The sequence below is a fragment of the Vigna umbellata genome, chromosome 2 (genome assembly GCF_029865625.1).
Source record: "Vigna umbellata cultivar VRB3 chromosome 2, Vumbellata_1.0, whole genome shotgun sequence".
In the NCBI taxonomy this organism is placed as follows: domain Eukaryota; kingdom Viridiplantae; phylum Streptophyta; class Magnoliopsida; order Fabales; family Fabaceae; genus Vigna; species Vigna umbellata.
In genome coordinates this window covers 1,314,881-1,333,841 of record NC_142166.1, presented here as the reverse complement: position 1 = coordinate 1,333,841, position 18,961 = coordinate 1,314,881, and the positions used below count along the sequence as shown (strand labels likewise).

The window sequence follows — 18,961 nt, the reverse complement described above, 5'->3', positions numbered from 1 at the left end:
CCATGTCTTTTGCCAACTCGAGGCCGGCTATCAGGGCCTCATACTCGGCCTGGTTGTTGGATACTTTGAATTTGAATATCAAGGAATGCTCCAGTAAGAATCCGTTGGGGCCTTCAAGAACGATGCCGGCCCCGCTTATCGAACGCCCGGACGCTCCGTCCACGTACAGATTCCAGTCTTCTAGGCCGGATGGGGGTAATTCGGCCGCGAAATCTGCCAAATGTTGGCCTTTAACCGATCCTTGGTTCATAGCGCAAGCCGAACTCTGAGAGCTCTACTGCCCATGCCACCATCCGTCCGGCTAGGTCCGGCTTTCTGAGGATTTTGGAGATTGGGAAGTCCGTCCGGACTATCACTTGATAACTTTGAAAGTAAGGGCGAAGCCTTCGGGATGCGTGCAATAAAGCCAAGGCCACCTTCTCTACCCGCTGATACCGGGTTTCTGCATCTAGGAGCGTTCGACTCACGAAGTAATTAATCTCGCTTGAGGCCGCTCTTGCATCAATACGGCGCTGACGGCCGTTTCAGATACTCCCAAGAAGATATGCAAATCTCCACCCGGAACCGGGCGGTTCATGACCGGTGGGTTACTTAGGATGGCTTTGACGTCTTGGAATGCTCGCTCGCATTCGTCGTCCCATGACGGGCCGGCCCCTTTCTTCAGCTTACGCAGGACCGGCCTCATCCGCTCTGCTAGCTTGGGGATAAATCGGGACAAGGCAGTGAGGCGTCCGACCAGTCTCTGGACTTCCTTAAGGGTGGCCGGACTCTGCATTTTCAGTACCGCGTCACACTTGTCTGGGTTAGCCTCAATCCCCCTTGATGTCAGCATAAAACCCAAGAACTTTCCGGCGGCTACCCCGAACGTACACTTTGCGGGATTCAAGCGCATGCCGAATTTCCTTACTTGGCGAAAAACCTCCTCAAGGTCTTGGATGTGTCCCTCTCCATCTGCCGATCGGACCACCATGTCGTCCACATATACGTCCATGCACCGGCCTATCTGGTCCCGGAAGATTCGATCCATTAGGCGCTGGTATGTCGCCCCCGCATTCTTCAGACCGAACGGCATAACCTCATAGCAGAAGTTAGCCTTCTCTGTGATGAATGCTGTCTTCTCGATGTCTGGTCCGTACATGGGTATCTGATTATACCCGGAATATGCATCCAGGAAACTCAGCACTCGGTGTCCGGAGGCGCCGTCCACCAGGGCGTCTATGCTGGGTAGGGGTGCGAATCCTTTGGGCAGGCCTTGTTCAGATCCGTGTAGTCGGTACACATGCGCCACTTCCCGCTAGCCTTCTTCACCATGACCACGTTAGCTAGCCATGTGGTGTAGGTGACAGCCCGGACGAATCCGGCTCTCTTCAACTTCTCTACCTCCTCTTCGACCGCCTTGCGCTTCTCCTCGCCCATTCTTCGCTTTTTCTGGGCTATAGGTCGTGCATTCTGGAAAAGCGAGAGCTTGTGGCACATCACCGCAGGATGAATGCCTGGCATATCCGCTGCCGTCCATGCAAAGAGATCACGGTTCCTCCACAAGAGCGCTCTCACTCCTTTTCCATTCGAGGTTCAGCTCCCTGGCGATAAGAGTGGTTTGGGCAGGTTCCTTTCCTATCAGGATAGGTTGGGTTCTCCCATAGGTTCCAGCCGGTCCTCGGTATTCGTCCTAGGATCAAGGTCGGCCATGGCCACCTCCGAGCCGGCCGCCCGCCTTTTTACGGGACGGACGTGCAACTTCAACCCTGCTGCGTAACATTCTCGCGCCGTCTTCTGGTCCGCCCGGACTGTACAAATAGTTCCCTTCTCGGAGGGGTATTTCATTGTGAGGTGGGGGGTAGAGACGATGCTCCAAAAGCGTTTAAGCACGGCCTTCCGAGCAGCACGTTATATGAGGTGCTCGCCTCTACCAGCAGATACCGGACCCTCTTCTCCTCGCTAGATCGTCCGGTCCCCAACCTCGTCCTCAACTCCACATATCCCCTTGTGTCAACTCTTTCTCCTGCAAACCCTACTATCTGCCCATCGTAGGGGACAATCAGATCTTCTGAGATATCCATTTGCAGGAAGGTCTTCCAGTAAAGGATGTTGACCGAACTTCCTTGGTCAACCAGGACTTTGCTTATCCCATACCGTGCTATCTCTGCCGTTATGACCATTGGGTCGTCCTGGTCGGGATCAGGGGCGTGAAAGTCCTCGTCCGAGAAGGTAATGGGCGGCATGGAGCGACGCGGCTTGTCAACCAGATGGACGGATTGGAGGGCCCGAACGTGGCGTTTACGGGCGGAAGAAGATGATCCTCCTCCCGCGAATCCTCCGGAAATGGTATTAATGTGTCCTCTCAAGGGGCGTTCCCGGCTGCGGCTTCGACTTCGGCTCGGGCGCCTTTCGGAGCGGGGTCGTTCCGCTCGGGGATTCCGCGGCTTATCCTTTCGGTAGGCCGGTCTCTGGGCGGACCGTTCGGTTGACTGCGACGGGCGCTCGTCTCGGACGTACTTCTTAAGTTTTCCCGCCCGGATGAGTTCTTCTATTTTGTCCTTGAGGGTCCGGCATTCTTCGGTGCTGTGACCCATGTTTTTGTGGTAGGAGCAATGTTTGCTCCGGTCAGCGCCCTTCAAAGTTGGGAGTCCCTCATGCTCCACTATCAGTTCTGCACTTAGGGCCTCTCGGAGAATTTTCTCCCTTGAGGCGTTCAAGGGCGTATATTGTTGGAAGCGAGGTCCTTTCTTCTGCTCCCGGGGCCTAAGGCCGAACGTTTTTCCCGTAGAATTGGCGGGCTTATTACCGTCCTCCTCTCCCCTGGCTTCTTGATTTTCTTTTTTATAGGAGAGCTTCATCTCCTCCACCCTTATTTCATCAGCTGCTCTCCCTCAACTCCTCCATTGTTTTGGGTGCTCGCCTGCAGACACTATCTTTGAACGGCCCCGGCTTAAGAGCCGGCAGGATGTAGTGAAGGGCGAGCTCCGGCGTCAGGCTTTTCACTCGCCGGACGGTCTTCTGATACCTGTCCATGAACGTCCGCAAGGTCTCGTCCTTCTCCTGCTTGAGGGTCATTAATTCGAATACGGTCAGGTCTTGAGTGCTGCTGGCCGCAAATTGTTTGATGAACTGCTGTTTCAACCCGGCGAAATTTTCTATCGAATTAGGGGGGAGGGTGTTGAACCACTCCAATGCCTCGTCCTCCAACGAGAGCGAGAATGCTCTGCACCAGATGGCGTCATTGCCTGTTCGGAACGCCATCGCGTTCGAGAACGTCTGGATATGGGAGGCAGGGTCCGTTGTTCCGTTATACATTTTGAATTGCGGAGCCATGAATTGCTCCGAAATTTGGACATCCATGATGTTCTGAGTGAACGGGAGTAACAAGGTGGACGACGGTTCCGACTTCACTATCAGTCGTCCGTCCTCGGCAGCGCTCTCCGCATGCACCGATTTGGCCTTGCTTCCTTCCGCCTCGGACCCGGTAGGCCTCCAGGTTTTATCATACTCGGTATCGGCGGGTGGACTGTCTTCCGCTCCCGTCTTTTCCTTATCCTTTGCTTTCCTTCATCTATCCGCCCGACCTCCTCGGCTATCCGGGCTTCGCAGTCGGCTTTTACGGCGGCCAATTCGTCCTCGTGACGCTGCTGCATCTCTTCCATTTTCTGCTGCAATGCGCGGATCATCTCCACCGGGTCGTCTGTGCCCTGGTTTCTTGTGGTCACCATTGAGTTTTTGAAATCACACGGCCCCACGGTGGGCGCCAAATGTTTCGGATGTGTAGGGCTGTGGGGTTCCAAGTCTTCCAAGTCCTCCCGTAGTATTGTCTCCTTGGCCGATCCTCTCCTGGCGCTCTGGCTCTCCTCTTGATCCGGAGGAGTGGAGACCTACAAAAGATTCTCCGATGCCAAAGTCAGTTTCAGAGCAGTGGCTATTTTTAGTAGTAGCAATAAATGAGCATTCAATGTAACCTGTCTACCACTCACCGTGGACCTGTATTTATAGTTTTCGCTATGGGCTTGGGATTAGTGAAAAGTTAATCACGGCCCAAAACGGCCCAATAGCTTCTAATTTCTACTTACCTTTAAACCAGGCTGCTTTTCCTTAAGTCATGTTGATTAGTGTTTTGGCGGGCGTGGACGTCCGCCCATGTGAAATGGGCGTCTGCCTCGCGCGCACGGAGATCCGCCCACGCGAGATCCGCCCATGTGGGATCTTTGGTCCGGCGTTCGGTTTTGCTGGTCGTGTCCGTGAAGATCCGTCCATGTGGGATCCGCCCGTGTGGGATCTTTGGTCCGGCGTCCGGATTTGCCGGCCGTGTCCGCGGAGATCCGTCAATGTGATATGGGCGTCCGCCTCGTCCGCGTGGAGATCCGCCCAATTAGTTTGTGCATCCGTACACATGGATCCTTCCGTACGGCGTCCGGCCCTTGCAGATACACAAGCCCCCCAAGTCCTAGTGCCCGTAGTGAACGTAGGACTTTGGGTCACTTAACAGGCAAGATTTGATGCAGTGGCTGTCGTGTCGAGCCGCTCTGTGATGGTAGAATTCCTTGTGAGTTCTTCAAAGTTTTTCTTATAAAGAGGTTCGACCCGATTGGTAGGTGTTCCTCCCTGCTACAGGAGGGTTAGGAGAGTTTATACCGGGTCTAGGTTCAATCTTTGGCCGGCTCTTCAACGCATGAGCCGCCGGCTTGCCTTATACGATTGCGTACAGGCATTGTCGTAAGTCACCGTGGCCTCCGGAGTGGACTCCGGTACATCTGGGTAGGCGATCATTGGGCAACCGGACGGTCCTTCCGTATGGCGCCCGGTATTTCGGGCGTCTTTCGCACGGCGCCTGGCGCTTCGGCGCCCTTCGTACGGCGCCTGGCACTTCGGCGCCCTTCGTACGGCGCCTGGCACTTCGGCGCCCTTGTACGGCGCCTGGCGCTTCGGCGCCCTTCGTACGGCGCCTGGCACTCTCTGGTACAGTAAGAGAGTAGGAAAAGAAATAATCTTTGATAACTTTTTACTTGTTCGAATGAATGATTTGGCTTTGGTCTCTGTTAATTTGTTCTGTTTCGACATTTATAAATACATGTAGGTATTTTTTTTAATATTGAAATTGTTCTTTAAAATATAAACTTAAATGAAAACAATTTAAATAAAAATTGCATCATGAAATATTAACACGAATATTATGGTTATATATTTTATTGTTATCCCTAATTATGTGATTTGATTCCAAGGAAAAGGGATTACGAAGTTAGTAGATAATGAAAAGGTAGATGTTTTATGCATTCAAGAAACAAAGTTATAAGATGATAGGATATCATGTTTGTCATTATGGACATTACCTACATTATTAAAGGATGTTTGAAGAAATAACGTGTTTTGAGAGTTATTATGAATATTTATTGGCCTATATGAAAAATTTGAATGTGTGAATACGTAACACTCCACAAATTTTAATGCTATAAAATCCGAATTTACTTTTAATCATAATTCATATAAAAAAAATAAAACTCATCCTTTATCAAACTTATTCAAACTTTACATATAACATAACTCACTCTATTTACATCATATTTATTATAATAGAATAAAATACATCATCCAAACAAAAATTCTTAAATTCTATTCCGTCATTTTCTTTTCAATCTTTACAATTATGCATTTTCACCTAAACTCTCATGATAAATCATGATAATCACAATCAAACACAAACACAAACCAACAGAAAAATAAGTTAACGTGAAAACAAATCAACATGTCATATTTCATGCAATATTTATTTAATAGTATTATGTCATAAAAAATAACAAAATAAATACCAGTCCTTAGTGCTTTCGGTTTAGAAATACTCATCTTCTGAACTCGATATTCTAAGAATCCAACATCAAACATCACTCCATAAAGGTTTATATTAAGAAACACCGGTATTCTGAACTCAACACTCTAAAAACTTTTCACAATCAAGCAAGCTCAAGCACATGTTTCAAAGCTCTCTATCTGGAAACATCTATCCTATGAACTCCATACCTTACGAATTATCCGAGCTACATACCAAAAGAAATCTACTTCAGTTAATCACTCATAGAAACACATTAAACATAGTCCAAAAACAACACTCAAAAGAGCTTAATCCTAGTATACATATCTTTAATTCAAACTCATACAACACTCATAGGAAGACAAACATCACTTGCTTCAAAAATATAAACGAGAATAAAACAAACAAATAACAATTAGAAAGACAAGAACAAAACATACAATTCACACATGTTTATTATTAAAGAATGACAATTTGTAAAGTGACTCAAGAAGTCCTAATACATTAATTGAATTAAGCTATATACAAAGTAAAAAAAAAATATCAATATAAAAAATTAAATTCATAACATCAACTAGAAGAATGAAACTTTCGTATCAACATTTCATAATAAAACCTCAATCTTGTGATTTTGAAAATGAGAACATTTTAATTTTTATAATTTGAAATAGTTTTTATAAAAGTTCTTAAATCTGGTGAAAGGAAAATTAATGTATACTTTAGATAAAATCTTTGAATTTCTCAGAATAAAAAATACAAAATAGATTGGGATTCGATATTTATTTTCTTAGTGATATTTACTGTTGTATCTTTAACTTAGGTAATGAAATCGGAGTTATTTTTACCTTCAAATGAAACAATTCGATCGAGGAAAGCAAAAGATTTGTTTGGTGTAAAATATATATCTTGTTTCTGTTTTTTTCATCTTTTTATAATGAAAAAAAGACTACCGTTTCCTTACTCCTTTTCAAGGCATGATGTGATACGAATTTTTGATAGCAATATATGTCTAACTTCAACATGATGATAATGATGAGAAAATGACATTAAATTTAGAATGAGTGACACATTTGCCAATTCTGATCTCTAATTTTGTGTGCAATTTTATATGTCCATGTCTCCTTTTAATTACAGCCAAACAAATTATTTATCTACTATTTACAAAATAATGCATCCATCACGTCAAGGCAAAAAAAAAAAAAGAAGAAAAACTTTAATTTTCCTGCGAACTATCTCGAATGCTGAATTATGAAAAGAAATTCTTAGAACCACAAGGGGCATGTATCATGAGTAGAATAATTGCACGTCACAATGTGGAATTAAATTAAAATGGTGATAATTTCGAGGTTGATAAAACCAATGCAAACACTAATTTTCTTCACTTAACTTTAGTAAGACAATTAGTATATTTTGGTGTTATATCACGTTCACAAAAGATTGACCACTAGTATTTTTTTAAAAATTAATATTAGTTATTGATATTTAATTCATATTTTTACTCCATATAATATTTGTGAGTTGGGATCTTAATTACGTGGGTTAAATTAATTGATATTATGCAAATGTTATTATAACCTAAATAACTTGTAAATGTATCATAAGTTAATCATATGAGATAATATAATATCAAATTTAAGCTAATAGATTTGTTGGTATTTTTTCTTAAATATTGATCATCTTGTTCATTTATATACATCATGACACTTTTAATCTACCTTTAATCATTATTTTTTTTAATGTGTATCTCTTTTTACATTAAGTATTATATCAAATATATATTGTCTAAAGTAGACATACTCATGGGAGAAAAAACACTATTTTTAATACAAATTTATTATATGAAAAGTAAGAAGCAAACATACAAATAACAATAACAACAATGAGAAGAGTAACAATTAACAAATAACCAAGAAAACAAAGTTAAACAAACAAAAAAAAAATAGTTGTAAGTTTATGTTTTAAACGGAACCATAAGATATTTCAGAAGTAGAAAGTTAATTAGACTGAAAACCAAATCCTAACCAAGTTAATAGAAAGCACAAATAAACTTATATGAAAGGTCTATTCCACCAAAAACTCTTCTAAATGGATATTGGCTAGTGAAGAATAAATACATAAAAAGGTTTGTAACATTCTACATTTGATAATAGTTTAAAAGTGGGTACATGAGCACGTATTAATACAATTACCCTTAATTGAAAAAAATCAACTTATAAACTTTATTTTGAAATAGGATAACCTATGTTATTCATTTATTAATATGGTAACTTCATGTCGGCTGAACATGGGAAAATTTATAATGTGCTGTTTTTAACTGCATAGATTCATATTTATTCCATTTTTTTTTTATAATTACAAAATACTATAAGTCAGTAATATTGATGGTCGAACTTTAGTTTAGATTTATTAATATAAAAAAATGAATCAATTACAAAATGTTGTATATAAGTAGTATTATTGTCGAATTTAATTTAGATTTATTAAAAACTAAACAAGATTAAATAAATGTATATTAATTTGAAAAAAATCAAAATATAGTGTGGGTGAAGGAGTGTTAATATATATATATATATATATATATATATATATATATATATATATATATATATATATTTTCTTTGTTAAATTTAGTTAACATGGTTAGAAAAAGAATTAAAATATTTTTGTTCAGTTGATTATAAGAAAAAGAAATAAAATAATTTATTAAATCAGCATCTATCCTTTACAAAATAGTCGTAATAGCAAAACACACTAGAAGTTGAACAGTACAAGAAATTATATATAATATTAAGAATATTTTGAAATTAAATAGTTAATTATTTATAATATTTACATTATATAATCGTATTTTATTATAATATTTCTTCAAGTTGCAACATAAATGTCGATGATTCCTAACTTAAACTTGTCAATAAAACAGTTTAATAGGAATATGGCCTCTGTGAATATATATATATATATATATATATATATATATATATATATATATATATATATATATATATAATACTGATATTTTATTATTATTATTATTATTAAAAAGTGGATTTTTCAATCCACAAAATACTATGATTCTTGTCCTATATTAGAAATTGGATTTAAAAAAAATCTTTTGTTTTATCAAACCTGAAAACCTAACCTTCGTACCATTTAAAAGAAAAATGCTTTATAATATTAGCAGCATCATATTTTTGGGTAAACAAATATATTCAAGTAAAACAACTATTATCCACTAAAGTTAAAAAAAATTGTCATCATGAATGAGCTTAACATAAGGCCTCCAAATGTCAACCAAATGTATTATATAAAACAATAATTGAGACAAATTGTAAATTGAAGTGAGAAATAATCTTCTAAACTTAGCAAAAGAGAACAAATTTGACAATTAAAAATTGAAAAATTATGTGAAATATTCAATGTCATTACTCAAAAGTCAAAAAAAACTTTATAAAAAATATGTCCAAATCAAACATAAGAATTTTTATAAGAATTGGTAATATTTGAACTAATATTAAAAAAATTACAATTATTAGGTGAAAAAAATAGAAGAAAACAACATATACAATCCTTCAATAATATTACCATTGTCAATCTTCTTTAAATGAAACACCTTCGAAAAAAATCTTTAAAAAAGGTAAATGACAAATCACTGAGCCAATAAAACACTGACACAACAAATTAAATCAGAGTATGTAAAAAACATTATAAAGAACTTATAAGGGAAAAGTTGAACATATGCTATTACAAGAATATAACATATTGATTGGGTACACTAATGCAGAAAAGACTTTAGACGTCTGTTATTTTGGATTTTTTTATGTCTGATTTTGACTTGACGTCTTTACAGGTGACGTTGATGGGACGTCGGTTTACACTGTCAGACGTTTATATAGACGTCTGACACTACACATCAGACGTCTATATAGACGTCTGACACTACAGATCAGACGTCTAAAGCGTCGCCGTATTTGATTGGATCTTTCTCCGCTTGAGGCTTCTCGGGTTGCTACTGACTCATGGTGATTCGAGTTTACAACTTTATATTTTAGTTGAAGAGAATGGATTGTACGTTTTTTTTGTATTGGATGATTTTGAAAACGTAGCGGAGGGAATTGGAGGAATGCAAAACGCAAGAAATCTCCGCCCAAGAACGCCGCCCAAGGACACGAGCAAAAATGCACCAAAACCCAACGAAAACACATTTTAATCGATTCAAATGAAAGATAATTCATCAAAGAGTAATGTAATCGGAGAAAAATTAATTTTAAACGGTGCAAAAGTGAGAAAACGAACCTGAAAAACATAGCCCGTGGAGAGAAAACGTGAGGAAGATGATGAACATTAAGTGTGCATAAATGTTGTCTCGCGTTCGCGGTGTTTTAATGCAGCCATATAGACGTCTGTTCCCCCCACATCAGACGTCTATATGGCTTTAGAAGTCGGATTGCCAGGATCTGACGTCTAAATGGAGTCAAAAAATGACTTTTTAGATTTAAAAAATGAGTATATAGAAGTTTGTTCCCCCACATTAGACGTCTATAGGGCTTTAGAAATCGGATTGGCGGGATCTAACGTCAAAATGGAGTCAAAAAGTGACTTTTTAGATTTCAAAAATGAGTATATAGAAGTCTGTTCCCCCCACATAAGACGTCTATATGACTTTAGAAGTTGGATTGGCGGGATATGACGTTTAAATGGAGTCAAAAAGTGACTTTTTAGATTTCAAAAATGAGAATATAGAAGTTTGTTCCCCCATATCAGACGTCTATATTTAGAAGTCGGATTGGCGGAATCTAATGTCTAAATGAAATCAAAAAGTGACTTTTTAGATTTCAAAAATGAGTATATAGACGTTTGTTCCCCCCACATCAGACGTTTATATGGCTTTAGAAGTTTGTTCCCTCCAGAACAGACATCTATATGGTTGTTTTATTTACGGAAAATGCCACCGGTCATTTTTTACGTTAGATATTCGAGGATCGGATATCTAAGGGGTGACGTTAAAGGCTTTTTCTGCAAGTAGTAACACAAAAATTTTATTACTAACATCTATTAAATTGAAAACATGACAAAGAATTGAACGAAATAAGTATTGTCACACATGAATCAATGAACATTTTACCTTTAATAATTAATAGAAACCGCATAAAAATCCAAATTATTAGAAAAATTATTAACATAAAGTAGATATAATTATATCACTAAGAGGGATGGATCATGAGACGCTAGAGTTTACATCAATCGAAGAAAAAAAATATTGAAATGAACGCAGAAAAATTACTTATAATATCACAATAAGAAAGAAAGATATAGCATAATTCCTTAAATCCATATAAACAAAACATACTAACAAGCTTTAAAAAAAAAAAAAAAAAATATATATATATATATATATATATATATATATATATAATATTCGGAACATCTAAAATTAAATAAATTATTATTTAATTATATTTTATTCATATATAAACTTAATCGAGTCAAATATCACTTTTAAACTTAAAAACTTAATTACTTTTTTAAATATACAACTTTTTTTATATCATTAACGCTTTCTATATATCTAAACATTTAAATAATACAAAATATTAAAAGTTTGAAAAGCAATTTTCAAAACTCAACCAATTTGATCCAGATTCAATGAAACTAAACATGTTATAGAAATTAAACACAACATCCATCTGTTCACCTAACATAATCGATATATCTAATGTGGTTCGTGTTGTACTTCTAGTTTATATAATTTGGTTCGTGTCCACCCTTATTAGGAGTTGTTATAGTTTGTGAAATTAATGATCATAAAATTCAACTAACCAAAATCAAGTTTGACTATATTTTAATAGAACAAACCATTACATGGTTAAGTGGGCATTTCATCAAATGTGTTATGAAGTATTAAACTTAGATTTTACTTCAATTCATGCCATGAAACTCAAAAGAGAGAGTGAAACAAAAATTGTATGGACATTTTGACAATCAATTTTTTTTACTCACATTAACACTACTTTTCAATATTTCTTTTTAACAAATACAAAAATTGACCTTTTAAATAATTATTTTATTCTTAAAAATAAGTTGTCAAATGATTCACTTAGGTGTAAAAAAGTCATTTTTCAATTTATATATCATGATATTTCAACAAATGTTGAAAACAAATAAAAAATAGTTAAATAAATAAATGAGGGATTCTTTATTAGCTAAATACTAGTCAACTCCCTCTAAATGGCCAAACAAGATCTATCAAATGTCAATACAAACTCTCCACTCAGCCAAATAATTAAGAATATAGAAACACGTTGTTATCATTATGTAAATTTCTCAATAAATATTCATATAATAAAAATAAACCACATTTTTTTAATAAGTTAAATTACCATACAAAAGTTGAATTTGGTTTTTGAAAAAATATTACATAAATAACGTTTTGTCCCATTATCTTCAGTTAATTATTATTTTTTTATTATCAATAACTAATATATAAATAAAAGATAAAATATTAGGAATGTCTTCATTCTAATAAAAAAATATATACATAGAAAATATAAATATGAAACCTTTAAATATTATATTTCCTTTTAAGCATTTATCATACAAATAAGACAACCTATGCAAGATAAAAGTTGAATAACATCATATAGCTTCTGCTATATGATGTCATTAAAAAAAAACTTATTTATACATATATTCTATTCTGAAGTTTCCTTTTACCCAAATCAATACAAATAAACATATTTCCACATTAAATCAATTATATAATTTATTTAAAGTATGAACTGAATTAAACAATTAATATACTAACATATCGTAGGCTAATAATATAAAATACTTTATTACGCATAAAAAGTAATGTTAAACACTATTGTTAAAATTTTACTTTAGATGTTATTTATAAAATAATGAAATAAGTTATACGTCAACATAATCTTTTTAAAATATTCTTTTCGGACTCAATTATAAGTGAAAAAGATAACTTTTAACACAAATATAAAAAATTTGTGGCTACTTTTGTTCCAAATTAATTATATTATTCTAAAAACACCATTCAATTAATTAAATTTTGTTCTTAATGTTTTTTTTATTTTACTTTTGATGAAAGACATTTTAGAGATTTAAAAAAAAAATTGATAAATCGAATGATAATTTAAATAAAAAGAGTGGCATAGCTTTATAAGTTTTTAATACATTTTAATTAATATATAAAAACTATTGCTATCGTTATGATACACACAAAGTAATTTAGTCAGTGATAGGTGACACATTAGGTTGGAAAAAATGGGAATAAACCCAGAAACGTGAAAACACATGCAAACCCTCATTAAAATCTGCAACCAAACTTTCTCAGCCAATTAATCACACACATCTAATTTCGAACCACTACTATAAAACCTTCTCTTCCGTTAACTTTTCTTCCCCACCAGCAAATTATCATCATGACCCTCACATGCCTATTACTGTTCTTAATCCACATTGTGGTGGTAAAAAATTCTGAGGCTAGTAACAATGTCCCTGCTGTCATAGTTTTCGGAGACTCCTCTGTGGATTCTGGGAACAACAACGCCATAGCCACTGTTCTCAAGAGCAACTTCAAGCCCTATGGTCGTGACTTCGAAGGTGGTCGTCCTACGGGACGCTTCTGCAACGGTCGTGTTCCTCCAGATTTCCTTGCCGAGGCCTTTGGCGTCAAATCAACCATTCCTGCATACTTAGATCCTGCTTATACCATTCAGGATTTCGCCACCGGTGTTTGCTTTGCCTCTGCTGGAACTGGTTATGATAATGCTACTTCTGCTGTTCTGGTAAGTGTCTTTTCGGGTTTTTTCTTTTCAATCATCAAACAAAGTAATCCTACCTACTTCTGCAGTTGCCGGATTTCTTTTTAGGAAATAGTTTCTATTTTTTTATCTTTTCATAATTTAAAAGAAGTTGTAACCAGGTTTATCAGCTCACAAAATCAAGAAGAAACCCCACAAACATATTTTTAGAATGCCTGGTAAATCTTACCATCTTTAGCATTAAGTTAAAGGGATTCTTTGCAAGAGTTTAATTTTGATAAAATCAAATAGTGTTGAACTATTATGTAGTCAAACTCCCCTAATAACATTCTGTTGCATGAATGGTATTTTAAAAAAATTGTTTTGAATTAATTAAAATATAAAGAGAAGTGTTAATAAAACACATTTTGGAACAAACTTTACTGATATGTTATCTTATATATATTTAAAAGTGTGTTAGAAAGTGATTCACCAAATAATAGTATGCCATTAAAATTCAATTCAAGAGTGCTATGTTGAATGTATATATAATATTACTGTTGTGGATCTGACTCTGTCATCATCATTAATATATTTCATCCTCTCGATGTTTTTTATTCAATCACTTCAATGTTGTATTGAATCTTTCACTTTAATATCTTGTCTTCTTGTGCCAGTGACACAGTACGCTGGACGGAGACCATTCAATTTGTATAATTAATAACACGTTCACTGTTTTTTTTTTTCTGTTACATCTTAAATCTTTCAGAACGTGATACCACTGTGGAAGGAACTAGAGTTCTACAAGGAATACCAAGCCAGATTGAGAAGCCATGTTGGTGTAGAAAAAGCCAACGAGATCATAAGCGAAGCCTTGTATTTGATGAGTCTAGGAACCAACGATTTTCTTGAGAACTATTATGTGTTCCCAACCCGAAGGATCCACTTCACCGTGTCACAGTATCAAGATTTTCTACTGAGTATTGCTGAGAATTTTGTGAGGGAATTGTATGCACTTGGAGCACGCAAATTGTCCATAACTGGTCTTATTCCCATAGGGTGTCTACCCTTAGAGAGGGCCACCAACATTTTGGGGGACCATGGTTGCAACGAGGAATACAACAACGTTGCTTTGACCTTCAATGCCAAGCTGGAGAATGTGATAGCAAAGCTTAATAGAGAACTACCACAGTTGAAAGCTTTGTCGGCAAATGCATACTCTATTGTCAATGATATCATTACAAGACCTTCTGCTTATGGTATGTGTTATCTTCTTCACTCTCACTTCTCGTGTTTTTGTTTTTATCTGGTATGCATGAACATGGTGATGGTGACGATGATTATGGTGTTCTGTGCTCTGTGCTCCTTTTTTTCTTTCTTCCTCGTATTGAACGAAATAAAATAGAAAATAATCATTTTCAAGTTTATAAAAAAGAAAGCAAGGCTACTATATAAATTCAATTATACAAAGTAGAAAGATAAAATAGGAAATAGTAAATGCATGCAATTAATATACAAAAGAATGCAGTGCCGTGTTATAACCAAAGAAATACACTTATTACCTTATCAAAATCCACCCCACTAATATGTTGATACAAACCACAATCCATAAAATATGAAATATTTATATATATATATATATATATATATATATATATATATATATATATATATATATATATATATATATATAAAAATACATCTCTAAGAGACTTTTTAGAGTAATATAAAAACAAATTCTTTATTTCAAAAAAGACAATATCTTACTAAATGTCTCGTTCAAATTCAGTTTTACTAAATTTTCAAAGTGTCCTATTAATAATTAATAATATATTTTATTAGGTATTTTAACTATTTCAGAAGTTTCTATCAATTTTTTTTAGTTTTAATGTAATAAATATATTTTAACGATTTTTTATTTTTTATTTAAATGTTCACATATATTTATGTAGATTTTTTTTAAGATGTTTAAAACGGTACTTATTACTAATTTTAATATTCTTATTCAATAAACACATTGTAAATACTATATTCTAAAAAAATGTTAAATTTCCATCAGTATAGTCCTTATTTTACGGAAATTAAGCATTAATATTAATATAGACGAGTTTCTAATAATATGACGCATAATATACCAGTTAATATCAATAGTGATAACTTTGGCAATTTTATGCTTAAACAAAACAAAATTTTAGATAATTTAAAGCTATTAAATTGGAAACATTTAGTGAAGCATGCTAGTTTGGTGGTATAAAATTATATAAATGATATCTGCATGATTTTTAATTTTCTAGACAGAAACACTTCATGGGGTAATTACAATTTTATGCTTTTAGTTAATCTTGAATTGTTAAAAAATTTGGAGAAAGATTAAACAATAAATTAAAAAAAAATTAAAGGAGATAAAAATGGTAAAATCATTGAGCATTGAGAATAAAAGAAAAAAAAACAATAGAATATAAATTCATTAATTAGCTACTTCATGTAAGAAATGTTATAATAAATTAATGAGATCGAACCTCTCTTAAATACTTCTGTCACAGTCAAAGAAAATTATAAAAATATTAAGTAACAGTTGCATCTCCTAGAGTAACCAACAGATATAGTGTGGTTTGTTTTTGTAGTTCATTTGAATTTAATTAGGAAATAGTAGATGTAAGAAAAACATAGCATTTAATTCTAAATTTTAATGGTCACTGAAAGCTTGTGTGCTTGCCTACACAGCTTTTAGGTATGCTTTCACTTCTTATCATTAATACTAATTTCAACAACCACAATCAAATTCATAAAAGGTTTAATTTTGAACCCAATAATTTCACGCAACACACATATACAACAAAACTAAGTTAGTTCTGCATATTTTTAACCAACTTTTAAATGTCTAATGTGGTTGTTTAAATGTCTTTTAATCAATTTAAAGCACTTGTTTATCAAATTTCTATAAATAAGAAGTACGAAATGAATATAAATTGAACAAGTGTATGTTCTAACTGATAAACCTTTTTAATTATAGGTAAAAACTATAATTTAAATTTAACTCAATTTTATAAAATAAATTTATAATTAAAGTAGCTCTAATACAAATAAACTTTAAATTTAAGTTATTCTTATTAAATCAACTTATCAAATAAAAAGTTTGCAGTTATTATAAGTTAACTTTATTCATGATCGATGAGACTTTTAACGCATACTGTTACACTACACAAAACTGACTAGTAGGGTGAGGTTTGCACCACTTATAAATTATGAATTGGCCCGATAGCGACTTGATAATGGGTGAAAACAAAAATGTCCACTTAGAATTCGCTACTGATATCATGTTAGAAGTGGACTTTAAACCTAACTCAACCCCACAAAATCAGCTTGTAAGGTGAGATTTGCACTCACTTATAAATTATGAATTGACTTTATCTCTAGTCGACGTGGGATTTCCAACACTATGTTACTCTTTCAGTGCAGTTCATGTATCATTTCTATAAGTTGAAAATTGTTGAAACTCGTAGATTGATTTCAGGATACGAGGTTGTAGAAAAGGCGTGTTGTTCGACAGGAACGTTTGAGATGAGCTACTTGTGCAGTGACAAGAGTCCACTTACATGCACAGATGCTGAAAAGTATGTGTTTTGGGATGCATTTCATCCTACCGAAAAGACAAATCGCATCGTTTCAAACTATTTGATTCCAAAGCTTAAAGCAACCTTTCGATGATGATCATCATCACCACGCATTACTTTAGAAGATTGCACAGTCTTGCCTAGAGCAGCATCAAAATATACAAATAGCTAGGTTTTATATTGGGTTCCCATGCATGCATGTTCGACATGTATACATTTTATGTCTTCTGCTATGGCAAATAAATTAACACCTGAATTGTAGTCATGTGCACCACTTAGAACCTCGTCTTGTGTTTGGTTTTTTCGCTTTTTAATTCATTCGTGTGTGGCTTTTGGCTTTTTCATTTTACGTGATTTTGTGTTGCCAACTTTGATTAACTTGTAAACCAGACCAAACATTGTTCAACTAACCATCTCCCAGGATCCTTGATTACCTTGCACCTAAAATAGAAAATACTATATATATATATATATATATATATATATATATATATATATATATATATATATATATATATATATATATATATATAGGGAACACGGTAGATGTTCTAAAGCTTACATTTTCCAATCAAACATGATCTTAATTAGAATCTAAGTATAGGTATAGCAAAACAAACGAAAAGAAATTTCAAAAGAGTTCAACTTTGCATACGTTGTCCTACCATGAAAATGAGGAATTAAAAGTTGTGGCTGAGTTAGGTAAAGTAGCATAGTCATGCCTAGAATAAAGAACATTTATGGAACAACTATCTGATTCCGACACCAAGTACTCTCCCTTCATATGTTAATACCTTACAACTAAAACAATATTCCTTTTATGTTCACCGTCACCGTACTGAGAAATTTCTTTGAAATAAAGTATTTAAAAAAGTAATTTTGATATGATATACATTTACATTAATTTGATATTAATGTTCGGATTCATTTGATATATGTTACAATAATAAAATTGTAAGGAGATTCAACAGACACATATATCTCTACACTGATAAGATATTATCCGTTTTGGATTATGTCTTCACCGATTTGTTTTTGTTACCACTTCATAAAGCCTCTTACTAATAAATGTATCTTATCTGTTTATAAACTCATGTTCATCTTTTATTTTATTTGATATCTAACAAAAAAATTATTATAAAAATGTTACTTTCTCTCTTAAAAACTTTTACACAAATTTTTCTGTATAAAAGAACACGTTTACATCTTCATAATCCTAACTTCAACTTCAAAGCATGAATACTCACAAGAAAATATCTTATGAGTTCATTTTATCCCAACAAAATTCATTGTTCCATTTAGGTCTAATCATAAAAATTTAACTAGGAGTGAGAAAATTATAAAGAGACTTACAAAGAGAGTATCGTTTCATTGTTTAATTTTATAAGAGGTTCTTTTTTTTTCTCCTTTTAGAACTCATGTGACTCTGTCTTTCAAAGAACATAATTAATTATAGCTCATTTTGTGAACCGTATATGGTAGGTTCAAATTATAGAACTTAATAAGATAAAGATATTGTGAATGAAAATATGATATATTAATTATATAAAGTTTCAATGAACATAAGATATATATAACAAACTAAATAATGATAAAAATATATAATAAATTATATTTAAATAGAATTTTTTTTCTTTAAAATTACATATAACTTTTTAAAAATGACTTTTAGTTTATTTTTTAAAAAGATAATGAAAATTATAAGAAAAAGTACAATTTTCTATATCATACAAAATTATATTTTATTTATATAACTACTTTATATATTGTGAAACATTTTATTTAATATTTTAATAGTA

General features: G+C 34.4%; 1 protein-coding gene and 1 pseudogene across 1 annotated transcript; one reads left to right on the top strand and one right to left on the bottom strand.

Moving 5' to 3' along the window:
• Positions 1-1,820: 1,820 nt before the first annotated feature.
• LOC148203135 (uncharacterized) lies at positions 1,821-3,012 on the bottom strand (annotated as a pseudogene).
• Positions 3,013-13,160: 10,148 nt separating this feature from the next.
• On the top strand, positions 13,161-17,511 carry LOC124847041 (GDSL esterase/lipase At2g42990-like). The gene is made up of 3 exons (XM_088105685.1): positions 13,161-13,593; positions 14,318-14,807; positions 17,063-17,511. The coding sequence occupies exons 1-3, from the start codon at positions 13,228-13,230 to the stop codon at positions 17,254-17,256; spliced, it is 1,050 nt and encodes a 349-aa protein (XP_087961811.1). The 5' UTR covers positions 13,161-13,227; the 3' UTR covers positions 17,257-17,511.
• The last annotated feature ends 1,450 nt before the right edge of the window (positions 17,512-18,961 follow it).

Excerpts from the sequence above, each read along its gene's own strand:
- LOC124847041 (XM_088105685.1), top strand. The coding sequence starts at position 13,228 with ATGACCCTCACATGCCTATTACTGTTCTTAATCCACATTGTGGTGGTA. Across the intron at positions 13,594-14,317 it reads ATGCTACTTCTGCTGTTCTG|AACGTGATACCACTGTGGAA; the intron begins GTAAGTGTCTTT and ends TAAATCTTTCAG. Across the intron at positions 14,808-17,062 it reads TACAAGACCTTCTGCTTATG|GATACGAGGTTGTAGAAAAG; the intron begins GTATGTGTTATC and ends GATTGATTTCAG.